Genomic DNA, 25850 nt, shown 5'->3' with positions numbered 1-25850 from the left:
CTTTTTATAAATATCCTCATGCCTTGATAAATTACACCACCATGGACAAAAAAAGTTGTAATATTCTTAAATATGTTTAACTGAGAGTGGTAAGGAAACTAATAATGATAAACCACTCAGAAGTGGAAGGAAAAATATAAACTAAATATCATAATGATAAAATTTCTAACATTAGTTCTTGCAGATATCTATATTTCCTGAGAAACATAGTTACAAATTTCTCAGTAAACACAGAACAGCCAAATTTTTATGTTCTGTCTCGATATTTGTTTGACGGTTTGATCCTACTTGATTTGAAGGAGCTTTTCACACAGCTACCTTAAAAATTTATGGTGTGCTAACAGGATTTGTCTTTTGGATGGAGAAGTCATCAAGAAAAAACTTAATATTTAACACCAAGATTCCCACCAGCCTTAGATTCTGATCATCACTTTTTCATTTTATATCAGATACCTCATCCATTTTATATGCCAATAAAAAATCTGTCATTTGCATGCTGATGCTCTCCAGCTGTGCTTAAGTGTCCTTTTAACATTTCACACATTAAAAAGTAAAAGATTGTGGGCTACATAAAACAAATTATAAACACATGAGTGCAATATTTATTTGTAATTAAACTGTAATTCAAATTTTTATCTGTATTTCTCAAGCAGATTGGTAATTATAAAAATATTCATACACACAGATCTTTAGCACTTTCATAACACATATCAATTACATACAATTAAGGGAAAATATTATCTACACTCTTGAACTTCTTGCCAGTAAATGTTCACAATTACAAAGTGATGTTCTTTAAATCTCATTGTCACTTATAAAGTAACCTTCCATGTAAAAAAACTACCAAAACAGAGCACTGGTTAAGAGCCTTCATGGCAGCTTCAGAAATAAGAGATTTCCTTGGTTTGTACTTGTCAGTGTAGAGTATACACATTCTCATATTTCCAACATAGCTCTAGCCTCTCGAAGATAGTACATTCATATATCACTTTGACTCTAGACATAAGTGGAAGTCACAGTATACAGAACTGCACTGTTTCCCCAGTGACCCTATGCAATCTAAATGATATGATAAAAAGAAAATAATCTTACCTTTTGAGGAGTTTCTATCAGACCAAGCCCAAACAACGTGTCTACTGAAAAGGCTGTGAGAATCCAAGATGTGATGGTGTCAGGAACCTTACTTTTCAATGAAGTTTTTCCACTTTGCCTACAAAAATAATAAATAAATGAGTGGAACTAGTACAAAATTATATTTAGAAGCTCAAAATAATTATTTTTAGGTAAAACTGCTCTTACATCAAGTTTATCCGAGTGTCTACAAGCATATTTCTATAGTGTAGCTTAATAAATTCACAACTTCTTGCTCCACTTACATTATGGAATGCATGGTCTGCACTGCTTTAATGCACCACCAAGGATATAAACAATTTGAAGTCACTAATTAAATCTCTGGGACAAACTGCAACCCAATTCAAAACCAACCTCCATGCCAACCATACTGATTTTCCATACTACACCCTATGATAGACCAGATCAAGTCAGTCCTGAAGCACTTTAATATCAAATCAAAACTAGTGACAAGCAGAGACAAATGCAATACACACACAACTGGCCCCATTCTCTCCTGAGCATGCAGCCAAACCACTCTGAAAGGCTTGAAAGAAGAAAGAACAGGAACATACATGACAGATTGAGCATCAGTCCATCATTTCTCAATGCAAAATGTATGAACTTTTGTTGCATTACACTGTAAATGTAGGAAATCAGACTTCACTTAACGTATGAGATACACAAATAACTGGGTTAAGCATTTAACTATTTTGCGCACGCAAACTACACCTTTTTCTTTTCCTTGGCATTATTGTGAACTGCAAGCTTTACACCTAATATGTGTAACTGCCACTTGTCTGAACGGTCAGCTGTCCTGCTTGAGATCAAAATGTGACATATGGCCATGGATCAGTCAGTCAATTTGATCCATATCTATTTCACACATAATCCCACCATTAAACAACTTTTCCTTATGTTGGTTTGTTTGTTATTTACACTCGTGCTCATAAATTAAGGATAATGCTGATACATGGAGAAACAACACACTGGTGGCTCGAGCTTGGGCTATGACCATGCGGTGCACTTGACCTGCGGTCGTCGCACGGCGGCGCTGGCAGCAGTCCACATACGCAGAGGTGTGTTCGTGCATGTCAGAGTACGGTGCAGCGAGTAAGTTTGCAGACATTTTCAGATGTGCTAATGGTGACTGTGTGTCAAAAATGGCTCAAAGAACACATATTGATGGCGTTATGGAGGGTATAATACTAGGGCGATTGGAGGCTGGTCAAACACAGCAGGTCACAGCACGGGCCCTCCGTGTGGCACAAGTGTGATCTCAAGATTATGGCAAAAATTCCAGCAGACAGGAAACATGTCCAGGTACTACAGTACGGGACAACCAGTGTATAACAGCACTAGAAGACCGATATCTCACCATCAGTGGCCGCAGACGGCCACGGAGTACTGCAGGTAGCCTTGCTCGGGACCTTACCGCAGCCACTGGAACAGTTGTCTCCAGACATACAGTCTACACACAACTGAACAGACATGGTTTATTCGCCCAGAGACCTGCAAGGTGCATTCCACTGACCCCTGGCCACAGGAGAGCCCAAGCCTGGTGTCAAGAACACAATACATGGTCATTGGAACAGTGGTCCCAGGTTATGTTCAGGACGAGTCCAGGTATAGTCTGAACAGTGATTCTCGCCGGGTTTTCATCTGGCGTGAACCAGGAACCAGATACCAACCCCTTAATGTCCTTGAAAGGGACCTGTATGGAGGTTGTGGTTTGATGGTGTGGGGTGGGATTATGATTGGTGCACGTACACCCCTGCATGTCTTTGACAGAGGAACTGTAACAGGTCAGATTTATCGGAACATCATTTTGCACCTGTATGTCTGCCTTTTCAGGGGTGCAATGAGTTCCATCTTCCTCATGATGGATGATAACACATGGCCTCACCGAGTTGCCATCGTGGAGGAGTACCTTGAAACAGAAGATATCAGGCGGATGGAGTCGCCTGCCTGTTCTCCAGACCTAAATCCCATTGAGCAAGTCTGGGATGCTCTCAATCGACGTATCGCTGCACATCTTCAAACCCCTAGGACACTTCAGGAGCTCCGACAAGCACTAGTGCAAGAATGGGAGGCTATACCCGAGCAGCAGTTTGACCACCTGATCCAGAGTATGTCAACCCGTTGTGCGGCCTGTGTACGTGTGCATGGTGATCATATCCTATATTGATGTCAGGTTACGTGCGCAGGAAACAGTGGCATTTTGTGGTACATGTGTTTTGGGACAGTTTTCTCAACTTATCACCAATACTGTGAACTTACAGATCTGTGCCGTGTGTGTTCCCTATGTGCCTATACTATTAGCGCCGGTTTTGTGTAGTGCCATGTTGTGTGGCACTACATTCTGCAATTATCCTTAATTTATGAGCATGAGTGTAGTTTAGTTGATGGCATTTATGGTATTTTAGGAGATTATCAAACAGGTTGATTATGAAGTCTAGTCCAGTTCCATTTTTGATGCCCTTATCATTCTTTACTCCTGTGTTTTGGTTCTGCTGTTGTATCAACTGGACAAGTCGATGGGCAAGTAAATGGACAGTTACAGTTATGATTATCATTGATAATTTGCATGTTAAAAACAATCAACATTTATCAGTGACATCCTACTTCCATGCAACTTTTATACATACATGTAGACAATTGATACAAAGCTTGATTTGACCAAAATCTGTGATGAAGAAATGACCTCCTGCCTTCCTTCAACCTCAGAAATACCTTAAGATCCTTAAAGACAGCAAAAAAAAAACCATTTCTCTTTCCAAGCAAATCAATCCATGGAATGCGAGTGCTCTTCTGTTCAGAGCTTTGGACAATTACTGAGAAAAATATTATTATAAGACATTCCAATTACTATCCGGATACTTTAAACCACTAAGCAGTCTTCTTACACATACCTATACGATGACAATTTAGTACAAATTGTATTATTTCACTGGTTCTAAATCAGATAATACTCTTACACCAGAAGCAGTAACTATTAAAGAGTAAAATAAGATTTGAAACACTAATAAAAGTGTGTCCGAGCGATTCGTAACAGCTTCACTTAGCAGCTATTAACTGCATACCTGAAAGAATACCTGAAGCCAGACACAGCAGATGTCTACAACTGCCAAACCAACATAAAATTCTAAATAGGGTGGAGAAAGTACCAGATCCCCAATTGTATACATCCATACCCAGAAGACAAGTTGGCAAAGAGCCACGGCGACGCGAGGTCGTGCAGGAGAAAGACGCGTGGCTTATTCCAGACGGGGGCAGGGATTCGAGAGAAGGCGTAGGGCCCCGCAAGGGGTGGTCTGGTGACAGGTGTGTAAGCGACAGGAGGCCCGAGGTCCGGCTTGAGTGTGGGAGCCCCAGGGGGTGGGGTTGTGCGGAAGTGGGGACCGTCCTGCGCGCGCAGCCCGGGGCCCGAACCTGGCACCGGCAGCGGCCCTGCAAGACACATTCACCTCATTCAGTTCTCACACGAGGCCACACAGTGCTGACGCCTTGGTACCGTACACCTTGCACGCATCCCAGGTGTCGCAGTCGAGATGCTTGCAGCTCCCTTCACACAATTCCAGCTATATTTTCTTCATTTTGTTGTCACAGAAAACTTGGCTGTTTATTGCTAACACCATGTTTTCAGTTTCCCTTTAGTTTTTTATACTTAACTTCAGGCAACATTAATTAATACTGTGTCACCACTCACATCAGTATTGAATAATTTTATATTACATGTTGATATGTTACCTATATATTACTGCTGAGATTTGGTAATGAATATTTTTCTTTACCTCAAAACATAAAGTTATAAATTTCAGGTCGAAGTGTAACACCACAGTTTACATGCTGCTGAAAAAGTGGCTTGCAGAGCACACACACTGAATTCCTGACTTTGAGGACATTAAATTAATCCTTTTTCAGAAAAAAGGATAACACATAGAGAAGGAAAAGTAAAGAGATCTGCATGTTCCATATAGTTACACAATTCAATCCGAACTGTAGTCCAGATTTGAGACAATTTATATGAAACGAGAGGTAACTACGTTTTAACAGTCAAGATTCTAATTCCGAAGAACTAACCAATGTGCTGGCAATCAGTACGTCAAAGCTGAGAACCAAAACAGAAATAAATAATATGGTGCAATAAATAATATGGTGCAGGTGGAAATGAAGGATGAATGCAAAATACAGAAAAGAAAGACACTGGAATGACTACAAAGGATTACTGATAGGAGGAACTAATATAAATTCAAACCAGAAAAAGCCAAGTAGGTATGTGGTGGTACAGAATGATCATCACAGCTTTACTGCCATCATAAACTCATCTACTACTTTCAAAACTTCAGAGAATGTTTCCTGCAAAACTTGCACGACTAGTACTCCTGGAAGAAAGGATGTTGTAGAGACATGGCTTAGCCACAGCCTGGGGGAATAAATGTTTCATTCTGCAATGGAGTGTGCGCTCATACAGAACTTCCAGTCAGATTAAAATTGTGCACCAGACCGAGACTCGAACTCAGGGGCCTTTTGTGGGCAAGTGTTCTACCGCCTCAGCTCCCTATGCATGACTCAAAACCCATCTTCACACCTTCACTGTGAGGACAGGTCATGCATGGATCGTGCTTGGTTCGCTCAGTCGATATAGCACTTGCCCAAGAAATGTGAAGGTCCCAAGTTCGAGTCTTGGTCCGACATACAGTTTTAATCTACCAAAAAGTTTCATGATTATATGTGATTCAGAACAGTGTCAATTCACTCACTCACTTACTTACTTACTTATTTAGTTACTGATGTACTCCCTGAGAATATTTTCATCATCATATCAGATTTATGTGACACAAACCTTAAAGACATATGGAAGAAATATAAAAAGGGGGTGGGGGTGACAACACAGCCTTGGGATGCTGTTTCAATAGGTACATAAACGTATTTCCATTCTGTCTCAAACTGTTTCATGTAAATTACTATCACATGTTAATAGTCATGTAAGCACTTTGAAATCTTACAACTGTTTATACTTACAATTTGCTATCTATTCACATGCTGGGCAACCAAATAAGATATCTTTCTAATTTATAATTGAATTCTCTACCAAGCAGTCCTCTACAGCACTCTTGATCTTTTTTCGTCAATATCAGATCTTTTCTGGTGAAAATAAATGTTATAGGGAGAACTGACGTGAACAATCAAACAAAGGAACAGCAGAAGGGGAGGGACAGAATGAGGAGAAACACATCATGTATAATTATAAAAATGAAGAGTATGACATAGGTTCAGGTAAGGTGGGAATGCACTGGCATAGGCAACATACACAGAGAGTTAAGCAGAAATGCAACTTGTTACAGAGGTTAAGGGAAATGAATAATTGGGAAAAGATGGAATTGCAGGATTGGAAAATAATGTGACTTCTGTTAAATTTTGGATTGTAGAGAAGAAATGACAAGAAAATAAAGATGAGAGATGCGATAAGGAATACTGAAAGATAAAAAAGGAAGGAAGGTTAAGATGCAATGGTGAGGTCATTAGAGGATGAGCACAAGGTGAGACTGGACAAGGATGGGATAGATAAGCAATGGTGTCTTTTTCCAAAGGAATCATCTGGTGAATTGTCTTAATTTAGAGAAACCACAAAAAACTTAAATGTAGATGGCCTGAGAGGGATTTGAGTACTGCTTCTTCAGAATGCAAGTTCTATTCTTTGATCGCTGTTCCACTTTACTTGGTAAAGATATGCTTTACTGAGTCAACACTAGAAGTGAGTAGGCTGAATTGTTGGGTGGCTTCAAGTAGTTTCACTTGAAGGACTAAACTGAAAGTGGCATTGGCTGGGGGGCAAAGAAGGGGGAAGAGTGGCAGTGGGTAAACAGTGTTGAGGGGGCGAGGAAAAATTTGGAGAGGAGACCAAGCCAATAATGCTGAGACCAGCCTTTGAATTACGACTCCATCACACCATTTTGATCATTACCTTATGCTTTTTACTGTTCCTGGAATCTATGTTATTCATTTGATTACTAATTAGTTACTTTAAGTTTCATTATCTTCCTGTTTGCTTCACAAGGAGGAGAAAAACCAACAGAATGTAAGAAAGAAGTGTCTTCCTCAAACCAGTAATGTGTGGTTTTACTGTGACTTTGTTGTACTTCCATCAACATTCTCTTCAGCAAGCTCAGCACAAATGTGTGTTTTTTCTCGATCTGCGAACACCTGGGATATTCTTTCAGTTAACTAAATAATTTCATAGCAACATAAGAAAACATATGATCACAGAATAGGTACAACTTGACGACCCTACACAGGTTATTCTCTAGTGCAGGTCAGCCACCACCTCAAGGATGATTGCAAGACAAGCATGTCCAGCCTGAGGAAACTTTCACCACAAAAAGCTGCTTGCCTTCACAAGCCATGTTAGTCATCTACAGACACATCACTTAACTAAAAACAGTGATAAAAAAGAAGATAAACACTCACCAGTAGAAAACACACAACACACACACACACACACACACACACACACACACCTTGTTTATGCACTTACCTTCTTTTCTTGTTATCATAGAGATACAGCTAAGACCATATTTACATGCACAAAACAAAAGAAAAATCTCTAGTCAACAAACATGCACATGCACCCTTCCTTTATTTCTCTCACATTTTTTTCGCATGACCTTGTGTTTTGGAGGTCGGGGTGGAAGTATGGGGAGTAAGATGGTCATTGTATATTTGCAAACATTGTACACGTATGAAAAATATTTGCTTGACATATTGCATTTATTTGTTGTACAGGTCTTATGACTGAGTGCCTTTTTAATCACTTTAAGAAAATTACAATGTTTTAAAGGGTCTTCAAACCACATTACTGCTTTTAAGATGTTCATGGATATAACAATCCTCCCCTTTCTTTTTTCACACAAGCAAAAAACACACATATTTAAATATATAATGACTACAACCATCACCATTTAATAGTAAGTAGCTAAGCCATAGTTACTTTGTACCTTGCAGCTTTTCATTGAAAATAATAATATGCAATTGAGTGTTTAGAACAGGAGCATTTACCAAAAGATTGTACAATTCATTTGTAGTCCTTATACAGTGTTATGTGAGCAGACAATAACTAATAATTAATAAAAATATATCAGTTGTCTTTTATGAAAGACCATAATGAAGAACATCTGAACAATTTACAAACACAAACTGGTGGAAGGAGAAATGGGGAAGGGGGAAGACTTCTGCCTTTGTTTTGCATTTATAAATGATAGAAATATAACATGTATTGATGCTAAAATATAACTAGGGAAACCTCAGGTAGGAATATCAACAATGTAGGAAAAGACAGATTGCTACTTACAGTACAGAAGACACATTAAGATGCAGACAGGCACAATTAAAAGACACTTCCATAAAGCATTTGGTCACAGCCTTCATCAGCAAAAGAGAAACACATGCCATTCATACACACAAGCAGTACACCTCACACACACTTTACCGCCAACACCAGCAGCTCATGTCGGAATGCCCTGGCAGCTTGGGCCAGAATGGCATTCCAGCCTGCACTACCAGTATTGGCAGTCATGTGTGAATGAGGAGTGCTTGCTTGTATGTATGAATGGTGTGTGTTTCTCTTTTGCTGATGAAGGCTGTGGCCAAAAGCTTTAAGTAAGTGTTTTTTAACTGTACCTGTCTGTAACTTAAAATGTCTTCTTTGTGGTAAGTGCAATCAGTACTTTTCTACATTGTTAAAATGTAACTAGTATATAAACATCTCGATATTAGATATAATATCTACACAAGAACTTCAACTAATCTCAGTTCTTGTACTGACAAAAGAAAGGGCACAAATACATTAATTTTTCTCTGTTCTCAGTATTTCTGTCAATATTTCCTGATTTATAAAATTTGTAATAAATAGTATTTAATTTTATTTTATACTGTATTAAGCATTTTACTTCATTTTCCTAAGTTTGAGCTGGGCGGTGTGGCCGAGCGGTTCTAGGCACTTCAGTCTGGAACTGTGCGACCGCTACGGTCACAGGTTCAAATCCTGCCTCAGGCATGGATGTGTGTGATGTCCTTAGGTTAGTTAGGTTTAAGTAGTTCTAACTTCTAGGGGGACTGATGACCTCAGATGTTAAGTCCCATAGTGCTCAGAGCCATTTGAACCATTTTCCTAAGTCTGATTTATACAATCAAAACTCTTAAGTATTTAAATAAACCAAACATAAACAGAAGCGAGAGTGCTTGCTGAGGAGGGGGAGGGGTGCACTTGTGCAAATGCATGTTTGCATAGGAAAATAAAGATGGAGATATGAGTGGAAAGTGTATATGTCAAGCACAAGAACTTGTGTATACTTATAAGTCGGCATCAGTGTGACTTGTTTTTTATGTATCTATATGTTATATTAGATGGAATATATCGTGGGCATACCATTAAGCTTTACATTAGCACTTCTGTCTGGTTCTGTGACATTTCCTCCATAAATGCTCTTTCACAGGGGCAAAATTGTATTATGTTATTTAGTTTCTGTTAGGCAAATTGTAATAGAACTGGCTAGTAATAGCTCATTTCCTTGTGTCTAAGTATGATAATCTCTTCAAGTTTCTCTGGTATAATGGAATGAAAGGCAAAATGAATAGAAATATCAGGTGAATAATTTATGCTTCATGAGTCTCTTTATGAGTATTTTATCCATAAATTCCTTGTAGTATGCTACAGCAAATGACGCCCACACCAAAATGTAAGAATTACACAATTCTAGATGTCACTAGGAAAATATGTATTAAATTTCTGCCATTGTGAATGTCTCTCTCTTCTAGATTCTATTTTATTATAAACATTTATTATTTCAAATTTCTGACAGATGTAATAATTAGCAGTGTCTGTCAGTTTAATAAACTCATAAAATATCTTCAGTATGGCTTTCATAAAGTTTATATGATATATTTTTGTAAATGCACTACATTATTAATGTTTAACATTCTTTTCACATAATTGTAGTAGTCAAGTATTAATCATTTCTAATTAAACTGTGTGAGCTGCACAGCCAAAATATCAGAATTACAGCAATAAAGAAAAATGTGAGAAAGAAATGTAGACCTGCTGGAAAGACTATATAAGCAAATGAGGGCATAAGGACCTAGCTCTTTTCAATACTCCAAGGTGTGCAATCATGCAAAGCAAATTTAGCTTGTAGCACACCTCACTACATGACAGAATCAGTGTAGAATTCAATCATAGTACTTTTGGAGAGAAGACAAAACAAAATGTTTCATGTGCTTCATGGTCATGTTCAAGGAATAATCCAACTTCCTGATGTTCCATCCATATCTTTAAAGAATATTTCAGGATGTTCAACATTTTGTTCACTGCATTTCTGGTGTAAGGTAAGGAAATTGTGATATTTGTTTAGCAGTGGCTATCTGCCCTTGAAAACATCCTTTCTTCTTCCAAACAATAGGGATCCTGAGTATCAAAACATGGAATAAAGAATGAAGGAAGGAAGGTTAGACTCTAATGTCTCATTCATGACGTGATTACTGGAGACTCCTTATTAGGGGCATGATTCACAAACCTTCAGATCTATGCTCTGAACTATTTGTCAGTCTTATGTTGCCCAATATGACAATTATTCCCAAGTATTTAAATTAACTGCTCTAGCAGTAGAGTAAATATTGCTTTCTCTTGCAGCCCACTCTACCCACATTTTAATTTTTGCTGTAATAATTAATTAAAAAAGCAAATTATCATTATTTATACCAAAATGCACACAGGTACATTAGCAAAAAATACATAATTAAAGCATCTATTACATACTGTACATATCTACACCAACAATATATGTTGGTTTCAATTGTGGATTATACATCATCAATTGACTAGTCAGTAGCCTGGCCTACCCTGCATCTAGCATTTCCCAAATCCAGGTTTCTGGGAAGTGGCTGCGAACTCTGATTCCCTCATCTCCAGATACCATACTGGGTAACGGGGCCAGATCTACTGCTGACTCTTCATTGTCTAACATAAAATCATCAGCAACACCGGATCTGTAGTAGACTAAAAAAGAAAGTGATGGACAAGTGAAACAATGAATTCAGTGTTTGATATTACAACCAGTATCTTTTTAAAACAGAATCACTAAACCTGTGAACTCTGCATATCAACTCTGTACCCATTCACTTTCCCATAACAACAGTGTTGTTTTTCTGTACCTGCCCTCACAACACTTAACAAGCTGGTTGCCTCTAAGAGTCAATCTCATAAATCTCCTGACCAACAGCCAAACACCATCCTATAAAAGTGCTTTTTAAATATCGAAAATTAAGTGATGGCAAACAGAAGCAGAGAAAATTTTTCAGCTTCACATATGAAGCAGACATTTGTCTGTGAAACATAATGCATAGGTCACCGCCCTGAGAAGAACGGCTATCTCATAATGACAGTTGTATTATTGTTTTATGAAATGAAGACATGCTTTTTTTCTGTCAGTGCTTAGAATGACAAACAGTAGTTATCTTTCAAGTAACTTATAGGTTGGGACTTTTTAATCTCCATTTTCTAATGAAAGTGGAAGGAAGTTTTAAGTGTTTAATGTCCTATCGACAGCTAGGGTTGGGTTGGGTTGTTTGGGGAAGGAGACCAGACCGCGAGGTCATCGGTCTCATCGGATTAGGGAAGGATGGGGAAGGAAGTCGGCCGTGCCCTTTCAGAGGAACCATCCCGGCATTTGCCTGGAGTGATTTAGGGAAATCACGGAAAACCTAAATCAGGATGGCCGGATGCGGGATTGAACCGTCGTCTTCCCGAATGCGAGTCCAGTGTCTAACTACTGCACTACCTCGCTCGGTCCATCGACAGCTAGGTCATTAGAGATGGAGCACAAGCTCAGATTAGAATAGGGTGGGGAAGGAAATCAGCCGTGGCCTTTTCAAGGGAATCAACCCAGTACGTGCCTTTAGCAATTTAGGGAAATCACAGAACACCTAAATCTGGATGGTGGGACAAGGATTTGAATCTTTGTCCTCCCGAATGTGAGTCAGTGTGATAAGCACTGCCCCACCTCACTTGGTCCATTTTCTAATGGTACTTTATGTAGCTGAAGCTAACTTGTAATACATATTTGCACTCTAAGACTGCAAAATGCTTGTAGTTACAAGAAAACAATTAAATGAAAGATCTATTTACAAATGACAGTGACGTAGTAGCTTCATTCTGCTGCCTATTAAGATGATAACACTTTTCATTAACACTGTTAAATTAAACAGCTCGATTTTTCAGTGTTATGGGAGGTACTGAACAGGTATAATATGAAATGGAACTTTTAAAAGTAGCTATAATGCCATCAATGGAAACATTGCCTTCCAACAATGAACTGAGCTACATCAGCACCTTCTGAAGCTCTCTCATGATAAAAGCAAAAGAAACCTCACTAAAAATGGGGAAAACAAAAACCTGACAAATACTACTTTGCCTACTAAAACACTAAACACAACACTAAATGATTAATACCAATAGTTTTATCTTTTAAGCATAGCACTAAGCAGGATAGGATATATTGTATTAGGAGAAATGTTAAGAAATTTAAGCACCCATAATTAGTACTGCAACAAATATGAACAGATGTGCTTAATCATAAGTTGAATGTAATTTGCACAGTACCAAAACTTCAGCATAAATAAAATCATCTAAATAACACATGAACAAAGTAAATAATTTAACTTTTCAAATCACAGATTCCTTGCAGAGTGAAGTCACTGTATAGCCAACAGATACACTAAGCAAACACTAAATCTTTTGGTTAAATGCTTACTGATAAGTATATCTACTGGCCAGACAAAAGCTACTTCATCCATTAATGTTTGCTTTTTAGTTTTATAATGTGAAAATTAAACTTTTATATTTGATTTCCTTGTTTGTATAGAATTAAAACAAAATCTTCAATTACATTTTGATATATTTTATCAGAGAATTATGAAGAGGTACACACAGAAATTACATCGCAAAATACTTACTGTCCACCATGTTTTCATACACAAGCCCATTGGTCAGGACCACAACACCAGAATTCTGAAAGAAGAAGAGGAAATATTACACACTTGGTGATAAATACAGTTCAACATCAAAAAGAAATTCACAAAAGCAATATGAAAAGTAGACTCGATTTGTGAGACAGAACAGTCAAAGCCTTTCCATGTGTGTATTCTGATGACAATTTAATCTTGAAATAACAGATATTCACTTTAAAATATCCACTAAGTTCAACTATTAACACTGCTGCTAGAACAACTAAGATAGTTACATACAAATCATCACATAAATGAATTTTGAATTTTTCATTCTCTGATAAACAGTATTATAATATTTTTCTGTTGTCTTATAATGAAGTAAAAGGCATTTAGCCCACAAAAGAAAATCATGAGAAATGTGTGGTCCAAGTATGTACATGTATTTTCAGATAAAACTGAGAGTCAAAGACTCCACTCCATTCTCTAAAAAAGACTGTAGTTATGAGTGGAGACAGATTTGTATTTGAAATGTCACAATTGCAATTAACACCCAATGACGTAGTAAATTTGATGAAGTGAGACCCTGCCTACACAATGGGACTTCCAACAGTAGCCTTATTTTATACTATCAGATTATCTGCATTATTATAAGCTTCCCAATCAAATAAATGTGAATTATTAACAACTGCAAAATACCTACATTTACTGAAATCAAATCCAGCAACCTCCAATTCTGACAGTAGAGGAATACTGTCTTTCCTACAAACTGCATCTTATCAACAGAAACTTTATTCAAACACAAACTAGTTTAATAACTACACCATCAATCTCTTTTCTTCATTAACATCAATTTTGCACACCTGTTCTGTGATGAAACAGTTCATTTATGACACATACTACTGTAGGTTTGTTTTCACTGAATATCTTACTTTTCAGTGCTAACTTATTTTTAGATTAGACATTAAAAAAGCAATCAACATTAAATCTTAACTATTTTCATAATTCTATTATAACTTTTAAATATAGTATCTCCTCAGATCGTCTTACAAAATCTATCCCCCAACTCATGCCTGTACAAAAACAGTCCCCAACTCAAGCCTGCCACAGGAAAGCACTTTCTTTCAAGCGCCCATCTTATCCTTCACATGGATGACAACTACAAAATGTAGGGTAAGAATGAATAGTAAAGTACTGCCTACGCTGTTGCAATACAGTCTCACCAACAGAAATGAGGCTACTCACATAAACAAGGAATTATTTGCTCTGGTGTGTTAGTGCCCTGCTATTTATGAATTTTGAACTGTGTTCTTATGCTGTGGTAAGATAATTGAAGTCAACTGACTCAGTGGCAATGCTGAATGGACATGTTCTTGCACTATGCTGAAAGGCCAAAAAGTCTACCTCAATTACAGCTTCACAGAAAACATGATGCAGAAATGTTTCGACCACTGGAATGAAAGAATACTGTTTTGCATGGATACTATTTTAAAGTCAACTGATACTTATTGAACATAACTGGCAAGCACATAAATTTGCAGCATCAGTCTCATTTATATTTTGGAACCTTTAACACAACAATCTTACAGCAGAGTGCAAGAAAATATCTGTAGTCAACCAGTCTTGCACTGCCACTGAGAGGACTGATTTTGATTAAACTTGCCACAGTATTCAGAGCCAGTTCAAGGTTGAAAAAACTTTGCACATTAATACATTTTAATATGCAACATTGGATAGTTCCTTAATAACACGAGAAGTCTTTGTGCCAACCATCAATCAGCTGTGGGTGAGTAGTTGTCCTAATGTTTGTTTGTTTGTTTTCTGCAAAACATAATCCGCAATAGAACATAATTTGTGATATGACAATATATGGTCAATTGTTTTGTGAGCCATAATATCTGGACGTCTGTTTGAGCAAAAGTGGTACACAGCATTGCAGATATAAATAGTTTCTTGAATAAAAGCACATTTTTTTACACTGTGTACCTCATTTACCTGCCAATAATTTCTTCTTCCTATATCCTCCTTTTTTACATTTTTCCTTGCTTTGTAAACCGTCTGCAGTCCTTATTTTTACTTACTAATCTCACTGTCACTCCTCCTATTTATCTCTCAGTCTACGAGTCTTTCATTTTTTGTGTTACAACACTAGTAATGAAAAAAGTCAGTGGAGTGTTAAACCAAACATAAAAAGTAGGCCAGCTCTTAATGGAACACTTACATCAAATATCTCCTTTGCCTCAGAGGAACCTGGTCGCCAAAACAGAGACCTTTTATCCCTTAAACCATCAATGTATGGTGACTTTGTACTGGCATCGTATGAGTGTAGCTCCTTCAGTACATCATCCTGAAACAAACACAACTAATGAATATATCTTTCAACAGTTAATTTTAGTTTGCCTTGTATGAGAATACAAAGGGTGGAGATTGAAATTTAACACTGCATCACAATGAAGCCATTAAAGATGAAACACAAACATGGAAGGTGGGAAGAATAGGGCAAGAAATCAACCATTTCCTTTTCAAAGAAACAAATCTCAACATGGGCCTAAAGGAGATAATGAAAGCAAGTAAACCGTAAATCTGGCTGGCACTCCTGAATCCAAATCCAGTATCTTGTCCACAGCAACACTTTTGCTCAGGCGTTTGCCTCTTAGTAACAAATCACCGAGATTTCACTGGTAATGAATTTCCATAGTTCATTTATTTATTTTTCCTAAGTTCCAACTGAGAAAGTGATGTATTTTGTACAGTAAAGTTTAGATACAACTATTACATTAGCCATAAATATGATCAATGATTGAAAGGAAACCAGTAGCATGATTTACCAACCCATAGAAGAATATGGAAAAATTAGGCCTTTTATAATAAATGACTTGGAATTTTGATTCTGGAGTACTCATATAAAATTATTAACTGTAATATTTTATACAGTTATTAATATGATACATTGATTCATTGTGTCATACTGTATTAGATTTGTAAACAAAGATTATATTGTTTAACAATGTCCACTACTAGGATAATAACTTAGGTCAATGCATTCTTGAATGTCACGTCACATAACACACTACGCAAGTGAAATGTATCCCTATGCCTTCTTACTAATGAATGATACAGAAGTAATTTATACAGTGAGAAAATAATAACATTTTATAATGCATCTAATGTAAATGGATAAGACATTGTGTGCTGGTTTTATTTACACTGTTCACGTCGTGATCTGTACTGGGGGACGATGTACGTCTTTGCCAAGGGATGGCAGTCACAGTGACTTAACGAGAGGAAATACCTGCTCAGACATGGCAGTATGTATTCCATGGAGTGCCACCCTGTGCTGTATATGCACAGACTTCCTAGGAACTGTTATAGCAACAACAGAAAAATGGGCAAATGGAAGCATAATTAACTTTTGACATTGATACTGATCTTATATGCAGAAGCATGAACATATCAAAATAGTGCGAACTGTTGATGTATTTAAGGTAGGGGAAAATATAAGTTCTGTTGCAAATGTCATGGAAAGTTCATTCCTAAAATGTGGTGCAAATGAGAAAATTTTTTGGCTAAAGGAGTTACTTCACCTTTGGAGATGAAGTCTGGAAGTTCAACATGGGAAGCACGTGGTCAAACTGCTGTTATAAAAATAGACTAACGACCGCATGTTTGGAAAAACAATTAAACCACATGTAACTTTATAACTTAATTAGGCAAGGAGCCATGTGAGATTATTTTAATGCTATAACTATAAATTTATATTAGCTAAAGCTAAAATAAATAAATATACTCTCTCTCTCTCTCCCTCTCTCTCTTTCTCTCTATGAATAAATATTCTACTTCACAGAACAAAATGGAAAAATTCTTACATAGAACAGTAACTTATATACAATTTGCTAATTACTTAAAACTGTATGAACACATACCAAAAATTTCACCCGATACAGTTTCAACTATATACACAGACAGAAAAAAAAAATGCTACACCAAAAAAATAATTAGTGTACAATAATGAAATTTTGGGAAGATCTTTGTCTATTTAACATATTTCAGTGATTAACACTGCAAGATCAAAGGTTAATATAAGTTTGTGATGAGCTATTGCAAATACAAAATGCTCGAACATTAATATCTGATGTAACTGCCAGAAAGTTGAATGCAAGCATGCAAAAGTGCATGTATTGTGTTGTACAGGCGCTGGATGTCAGTACAGAGATGGTTAATGCCAGTTGTGGATGATGTTAGAGTTGTCGTCCAATGGTGTCCCTCGTATGCTCGACTGGAGACAGATCTGGTGATCGAGCAGGCCCAGGTAACATGTCAACACACTGTAGAGCATGTTGAGTTACAAAAGTGGTATGCAGGCGAATGTTATCTAGTTAGAAAAGTCCCCTGGATTGCTGTTCATGAATGGCAGCACAACGGCCCCAAATCACCAGAACTGACTTATAAATTTGCAGTCAGGGTGCATGTGATAACTATACTGTCATACAAAATCGCACCCCAGACCATAACTCCAGGTGTAGGTCCAGTGTGTCTAGTGCACAGACAGGTTGGTTGCAGGCCCTCACCTGGCCTTCCCCTAACCAGCACATAGCCATAACCGGCACTGACGCCGAATCAGCTTTCATCAGAAAACACAACAGACCTTCACACCCTGGCCTCCAATGAGCTTTCACTTGATACCACAGAAGCTGCAAATGCTGGCAGTTTGGGGTAGGTGGAGTGCATGCTACATGGCATCTCGACCGAAGCTGTCCTTGAAGTAACCGATTTGTAACAGTTCATTGCATCGCTGTGGTGCCAACTGCTGTTCAAATTGCTGCTGGAGATGCAGTACGATGCGCCAGAGCCAAATGCCAAAGAATTAGAGTCTTCCTTCTCAGTAGTGCCACATGGCCGTCTAGAGCCCAGTCTTCTTGCGACCGTATATTCTCGTGACCACCGCTGCCAGCAATCTACACCTACATCTAGATCTATATTCTGCAAACCACTGAAGTGCATGGCAGATGGTATGCCCCATTGCACCACTTATTACAGTTTCTTCCTGTTCCATTCACTTATAGAGCATGGGAAGAATGATTGCTTGAATGCCTGTGTGTGCAGTAATTGTACTAATCTTATCCTCATTATCCCTAAGCAAGTGATATGTAGGGGATGGTTGTACATCCCTACAGTCATCATTTAAAGCCAGTTCTTGAAACTTTGTTAGTAGACTTTCTAAAGATAATTACCATCTATCTTCAAGAGTCTGCCAGTTCACTTCCTTCAGCATTTCTGTGACACTCTCCCACGGATTAATCAAACTTGCGACCATTCGTGCTGCCCTTCTCTGTATATGCACAATGCACCCATTTGGTACACACTTGAGCAATATTCTAGGACCATTCACACGAGTGATTTGTAAGACTGAAGGTTACCTGCTTTACCGACAACTGAGCCTATGTTATCATTCCATTAAATATCCCTGGTAAGTGTTACACCCAGGTATTTGTATGAGTTGGCCATTTCCAACAGTGTATCATTGATATATAGCCATAGGACACTATTAAAAAAAATCGTGAAGTGCACAATTTTACATTTGTGAACAATTAAAGCAAGTTGCCAACCTTTGCACCATTTTGAAATCTTACCAAGACCTGACTGAATATTTATGCAGCTTCTTTCAGACAGTACTTCATTATAGGTGATGGCAACATCTGCAAAAAGTCTGAGGTTACTATTAATATTGTCTGCAGGGTCAGTACTTCATTATAGATGATGGCAACATCTGCAAAAAGTCTGAGATTACTATTAATATTGTCTGCAGGGTCATTAATATACATCATAAACAGCAAGGGTCCCAATGCACTTCCCTGGGGCACACTTGAAGTTACTTCTACATCTGATCATGACTCTCCCATCCAAGAAGGTAACATGCTGCATCCTCCGTACCAAAAAGTCCTAAATCCAGTCACAAATTTCACTTGATATCCCATATGATTGTACTTTGACAGTAAGCACAGGTGTAGTACTGTGACAAATGCTTTTCAAAAATCAGAAATACTGCATCTACCTGAGTGCCTGGATCCAAAGCTTTCAGTATGTCATGTGAGGAAAGTGCAAGTTGGGTTCCAGATGAGTGATGTTTTCGGAATCCGTGCTGGTTGGCATTGAGGAGGTCAATCTGTTCAAGATACATTATTAAGTTTGTGCTTACAGTATGTTCTAAGGTTATACAACAAACTGATGTCAAGGATATTGGATGGTAGTTTTGTGGATCACTTCTGCTACCCTTCTTGTTGACAGGTGTGGCCCTTGCTTTTTTCCAAGAACTGGGCACTGTTCTTTTGTTCATGAGGTTTACGGTAGATTATAGCTAGAAGAGGGGCTAACTTAGTATAGAATGTAACAGGGATTCCATCAGATTCTTGAGCTTTGTTCAGTTTTAATGATTCATCTGTTTCTCAACAACACTAATATTTATTTCACTGTCTGCCTCCATAGCGCAGCGGTAGCGTTACCGCCTACCGTGCAAGGCGGCCTGCGTTCGATTCCCGGCAGGGGACTGAGTGTTGTGTGTCTATCATCATTTTCATTATCACTGACACACAATCTCCAAAATGGCATCAACTAAAGACTTGCAATATGGCGGCCAAACCACGAAGGGGATATCCCGGCCAATAAATGCCATACGATCATTTTTTCATGTATTTCACTCATCTTTTCAGTGGTATGAGGATTAAATGAGAGAGATTCTCTTGGTTTTCCCAGTGCAAAGGAATATTTCAAAATACTGTTAAGCATTTCAACTTTTGCTTTCATACCCTCAATTTCAGTTCCTGTCTCATGCACTAGGGACTGGACACCAATTTTGGTGCCACTAACAGCCTTTACATACAACCAGGATGTCTCTAGGTTTTGTGAAAGATCAATTGACAATATTCTGCTGCAGTAGCCATTGAAGGCATCATGCATTGCTGTCTTGACAGCCAAATGTGTTTCTTTCAGCATCTCTCTTTCCATAATCCTACACTTCGTTTTATGCCTATTATGCAGTAATCTCCATTTCTTTATAAGTTTCTTTACAGTGACAGTATAACATGGAGGGGTGCCTTCCATTATGAACTGTTCTACTAGGTACATACCTATCCAGTGCATGGTCAGCTATTTTTTTAAACCTGAGCCACAGTTCCTCTACATGCTCCTGCCTGTGCTGAATGTTTCAAGTTCACACCTGAGATATAACACTACTATATTTTTATCTAGTTTACTGAACATATATATCTTTCTTTTTGTTTTAGTTGTCCTTTGTACATTGGTAACCATTGTTGCCACAACCGTATCATAGTCACTGATACCAGTTTCGACGTGGAATCCTCAAAGAGGTCAGGTCTATTTGTTGCCATTAGATCCAATATATTTTCATCATGAATGGGGTTCCTAATTATATTTTCTAGATAGTTTTCACAGAACTCATTTATTAATGTTTCACAGGGTGTCTTATCATGCCTAGCACTAAAAAAATTGTAATTTTTCCAATTAATTGTTGGATGATTAAGGTCTCCACTGATGATTACAGTGTGTTTGGGGTACAAGCAAACTGAGGTTTTCTCAAAAGTTTTCGGCTACATCAGGAGATGAGTCTGGTGGGCAATGGAAGAATTTGATTATCATTTTATGCCAACCCCTGATACTGGGTCTTGCCCAAAAAATCTGACATGTGGTTTCAATTTCTATCTTGGTGGCTTTGCGTCTCTTGTCTTATGCAACAAATACACCACCCCTATTTCCCATATGCCTATTCTTTCGATGTTGTTGTTGTTGTTGCTGTCTTCAGTCCTGGGACTGGTTTGATGCAGCTCTCCATGCTACTCTATCCTGTGCAAGTTCCTTCATCTCCCAATAATTACTGCAACCTACATCCTTCTGAATCTGCTTAGTGTATTCATCTCTTGGTCTCCCTCTACGATTTTTACCCTCCACGCTGCCCTCCAATGCTAAATTTGTGATCCCTTGATGCCTCAGAACATGTCCTACCAACCAGTCCTTTCTTCTTGTCAAGTTGTGCCACAAACTCCTCTTCTCCCCAATTCTATTCAATACCTCCTCATTAGCTATGTGATCTACCCATCTAATCTTCAGCATTCTTCTGTAGCACCACATTTCATAAGCTTCTATTCTCTTCTTGTCTAAACTATTTATCGTTCACGTTTCACTTCCATACATGGCTACACTCCATACAAATCCTTTCAGAAACGACTTCCTGACACTTTAAATCTATACTCGAGGTTAACAAACTTCTCTTCTTCAGAAACGCTTTCCTTGCCATTGCCAGTCTACATTTTATATACTCTCTACTTCGACCATCATTAGTTATTTTGTTCCCCAAATAGCAAACCTCCTTTACTACTTTATGTGTCTCATTTCCTAATCTAATTCCCTCAGCATCACCCGACTTAATTCGACAACATTCCATTATCCTCGTTTTGCTTTTGTTGGTGTTCATCTTATATCCTCCTTTCAAGACACTGTCCATTCCGTTCAACTGCTCTCCCAAGTCCTTTGCTGTCTCTGACAGAATTACAATGTCATCGGCGAATCAACGTTTTTATTTCTTCTCCATGGACTTTAATACCTACTCGGAATTTTTCTTTTGTTTCCTTTACTACTTGCTCAATATACAGATTGAATAACATCGGGGACAGGCTACAACCCTGTCTCACTCCCTTCCCAACTGCTGCTTCCCTTTCATGCCCCTCGACTCTTATAACTGCCATCTGGTTTCTGTACAAATGGTAAATAGCCTTTCGCTCCCAGTATTTTACCCCTGCCACCTTCAGAATTTAAAAGAGAGTATTCCAGTCAACATTGTCAAAAGCTTTCTCTAAGCCTACAAATTCTAGAAATGTAGGTTTGCCTTTCCTTAATCTATTTTCTAAGATAAGTCGTAACGTTAGTATTGCCTCAGGTGTTCCAACATTTCTGTGGAATCCAAACTGATCTTCGCCGAGGTCTGCTTCTACCAGCTTTTCCATTCGTCTGTAAAGAATTCGCGTTAGTATTTTGCAGCTGTAACTTATAGTTCGGTTATTTTCACATCTGTCAACACCTGCTTTCTTTGGGATTGGAATTATTATATTCTTCTTGAAGTCTGAGGGTATTTCACCTGTCTCATACATCTTGCTCACCAGATGGTAGAGTTTTGTCAGGACTGGCTCTCCCAAGGCCGTCAGTAGTTCCAATGGAATGTTGTCTACTCCCGGGGCCTTGGTTTGACTCAAGTCTTTCAGTGCTCTGTCAAACTCTTCACGCAGTATCGTATTTCCCATTTCATCTTCATCTACATCCTCTTCCATTTCCATAATATTGTCCTCAGGTTCATCGCCCTTGTATAGATCCTCTATATACTCCTTCCACCTTTCTGCTTTCCCTCCTTTGCTTAGAACTTGGTTTCCATCTGAGCTCCTGATATTCATGCAAGTGGCTCTCTTTTCTCCAAAGGTCTCTTTAATTTTCCTATACGCAGTATCTATCTTACCCCTAGTGAGATAAGCCTCTACATCCTTACATTTGTCCTATAGCCAACCCTGCTTAGCCATTTTGCACTTCCTGTTGATCTCATTTTTGAGACATTTGTATTCCCTTTTGCCTGCTTCATTTACTGTGTTTTTATATTTTCTCCTTTCATCAATTAAATTCAATATCTCTTCTGTTACCCAAGGATTTCTACTAGCCCTCGTCTTTTTACCTACTTGATCCTCTGCTGCCTTCACTACTTCATCCCTCAGAGCTAACCATTCTTCTTCTACTGCATTTCTTTCCCCCATTCCTGTCAATTGTTCCCTTATGCTCTCCCTGAAACTCTGTACAACCTCTGGTTCTTTCAGTTTATCTAGGTCCCATCTCCTTAAATTCCCACCTTTTTGCAGTTTCGTCGGTTTTAATCTACAGTTCATAACCAATAGATTGTGGTCAGAGTCCACATCTGCCCCTGGAAATGTCTTACAATTTAAAACCTGGTTCCTAAATCTCTGTCTTACCATTATATTCGATATACACTCAAAATTTCCCCAAAAGTCCCACTGCTATCAATTTCAGGTCGCAAGCAGTGCAACAGCTACAGTCCTGCCAAGTCTTTCCATAACACAGCAGAATGATAATGGTGTCTTTGTTGCCTTAAAGGCATTCTTGACTAACATCAACTCACAATGTCCAATCACAAAGGTAACTAATGCTCATGACTGTTACAACGTGTATTTAAAGCAAACCTGATAAGCATCCTCATAGTGATGCTACTAGCGTGACTCGTATGTTACTGGAGCGAAATTTTTTGAACCGACATCATCTTTCAGATATAGAACCATACCTACCAACTTTTGTTTATGGCGCACAACTGGTTCTCAGTGTTGCGATTTTTTTCTGTCAGTGTACAAAACAACAGCATTATAAACCTACAGGTAAGATTCTAAATTATGTTAAATTGACACTAGAATTTAGAAGTTCAAATGAGACATGTGAAAGATCTTTTTACCTCTGTGATGTCATGTCCTCCTTTCAAGAGCAAAACACTCTGATCTATTCCCAACAGGCCTACATAGGAGTTAGCCTTGGCTTCAATTTTCAGATCAACAGTTCCACCTGGTTCTGTTTCATTGGGATTTGCTTCAACTGTTACCTGCAAGAACCAAAATTCTATTAAAAAATAACAAACCAATGTTGTTGAAGAGATGAAATCCTCACTTTGCTACAATCTGTTTGATGGATCACAATACATATGATGCCCAGTAAATAACTAAACCATTGCCACTTTAAGAAAGAAAGACAATAAAATATTGTTGAATATTCAACACAATAAAGATACAGACTTACGAAGTTCTGAAGAGTGCCCTTCAGCTCAATATCAAGTGCATCAGCAATGACTTCTCCATCTTCAGCCATATAGAACACAACAACATGGGCCGTTGGTGCCATAGCATAAGTTGCTAGGAATTTGAACATTGGCACAGATTGTGACACTTGTACTGTACGGGCTATCACAATATCTCCACGTCCAATTATCTGGTAGCTGAAGTACTTGAGAGGCACTGTTGAATTTATCTCCACTTGTACATAATCGTTCACCTAAGGATGTCAGCAGTATTACACTATTAGTAAGATATAAGCCTCACCATTATAACTGATAGGTAATGCTACAAATTACAACAATAAATAATTTTCCAACAGTAAAAAAGACTCACAGTTGGATGTTCTGTCTTCACAACTGCTTGAATGAATGTATTACTTGGTGAATTTGCAGGTAAAATGGATGAGAACCATTCCTCCATGCCGAGATATTGTGCCTTTTTATAAGAGAAGGAAAACATGGTAAATCAAAAAATCAGTGAATTATAATTATGAAACAGAGTGAGATGGATATGAAATGTAAAATATAATATTATAAGCAGTTTGCAATAACTCATAATGAGCTTCACCACAGTACTTACTTTAATTTCAAGAACTGTTGCATTTTTATCTGGGAAGAAGTCAAGTGTCACCATACCATCTGGTGATAACTTGAATGATTCTTCCGTGAAGTTCTCACCATGCGAAAATCTGTAGCTAACTTTGACTGGGTTCTTTTCATCCCGGACAGGTTTTCCATCCTGGTACACAAGCTGAACCTGTGAAATAAGTAACTGGATTAATTTCTTCCACAATTTACTGGCTGTATTGCTACCACAGCGATACACTTGTATTAATGAACAGATGTACAATACTAAACAGACATTGCACATTGTCTCTTCTATGTTATGAGAAATAATCTATCTACAAAAAAAAATTTGTGGCAACAAAGAACAAAGAAAGCAGATGCAACTGAAGAGAAGCAATAGCCATACAGAGAAATTACATGACAACATGAAAAAACTATTTAAGGTTTTTTAAATTAAAGTATATTCATGGAAAAAAGAGACAATGAATGGATGGGAGAAGTGAGGAGGAGGCAATCATTGATGGAAGGAAACAAAGAACAAATTACTTCATTGTACATTCATATCTTCCAACACACATCAATTTACACTAGTGCACAGTCTATATCCTTGCTGCAACTTTTTCATGTTTTCGTTACTGCATCCTCGATTTTCCACCGATTGAGTAAACTGAATAAAATGTGCTACCCTTTACACATTCTTGCATACTGCAAAAGCCCAGAGACTGTTCACACTGTTTAATATACACAATTTCATAATACAAAGCTGTATGGTTCCACATTCTGGAGAGACACCCCACATAGCTCAGATACTCTCCTCACTCAGAGAGTAATGAAGAGTGCACAGCCACCTCAAATCCATAGAACTCCATTCCAAAAATCACTCATTTTACTTCTTAGTAATCTACATATTAGAAATTCATAAATCTGTAGAAAATACAATTGCAAAATTCTTAAAGTAATGTGAAAATGTGAATGTCCATGATCATGGTACAAGACAGAAAAGGAAACTATATGCTCAAAGAATGTGTACCTCTACCCTCAAAAATTCACCATTTAACCAAGGCATTCAACTTCACATAAAAACTAAGAAACAAGTAGTATCTATCTTTGTTTAGTAGAAATCTAAAAATGTTCTTGCTTTATCACTGTCTTTTTCCCCGAATCTGAATTTTTGGTACATACGTCTGCAAAGAAATATGAAATGGATTGCAGGAATGATTTCTATAAAAGAAACAAACAGCAACATTAACTGTGTGTAAAAAATGTTTTGTGTTTATATGATCTGCAGCTA

The 25850-nt window shown here is 37.9% G+C and overlaps 1 protein-coding gene across 1 annotated transcript in view; it reads right to left on the bottom strand.

The window, feature by feature from the left end:
• Nucleotides 1–25850, bottom strand: part of LOC124777130 (CD109 antigen-like) — a 217837-nt gene that overhangs the window by 69564 nt on the left and 122423 nt on the right. The window contains exons 9-17 of the mRNA XM_047252422.1: nucleotides 24573–24749; nucleotides 24327–24428; nucleotides 23959–24210; nucleotides 23621–23764; nucleotides 15332–15457; nucleotides 13127–13174; nucleotides 5521–5524; nucleotides 4305–4560; nucleotides 1093–1210 (exon numbers count right to left, since the gene is read on the bottom strand). Coding sequence (XP_047108378.1) covers nucleotides 1093–1210; nucleotides 4305–4560; nucleotides 5521–5524; nucleotides 13127–13174; nucleotides 15332–15457; nucleotides 23621–23764; nucleotides 23959–24210; nucleotides 24327–24428; nucleotides 24573–24749 — 1227 coding nt within the window. The remainder of the gene's footprint in view (nucleotides 1–1092; nucleotides 1211–4304; nucleotides 4561–5520; nucleotides 5525–13126; nucleotides 13175–15331; nucleotides 15458–23620; nucleotides 23765–23958; nucleotides 24211–24326; nucleotides 24429–24572; nucleotides 24750–25850) is intronic.

The sequence above is a fragment of the Schistocerca piceifrons genome, chromosome 2 (genome assembly GCF_021461385.2).
Source record: "Schistocerca piceifrons isolate TAMUIC-IGC-003096 chromosome 2, iqSchPice1.1, whole genome shotgun sequence".
NCBI lineage: Eukaryota > Metazoa > Arthropoda > Insecta > Orthoptera > Acrididae > Schistocerca > Schistocerca piceifrons.
The sequence above is the reverse complement of the archived record's forward strand: the minus strand, read 5'-3'. Positions and strand labels throughout refer to the sequence as shown.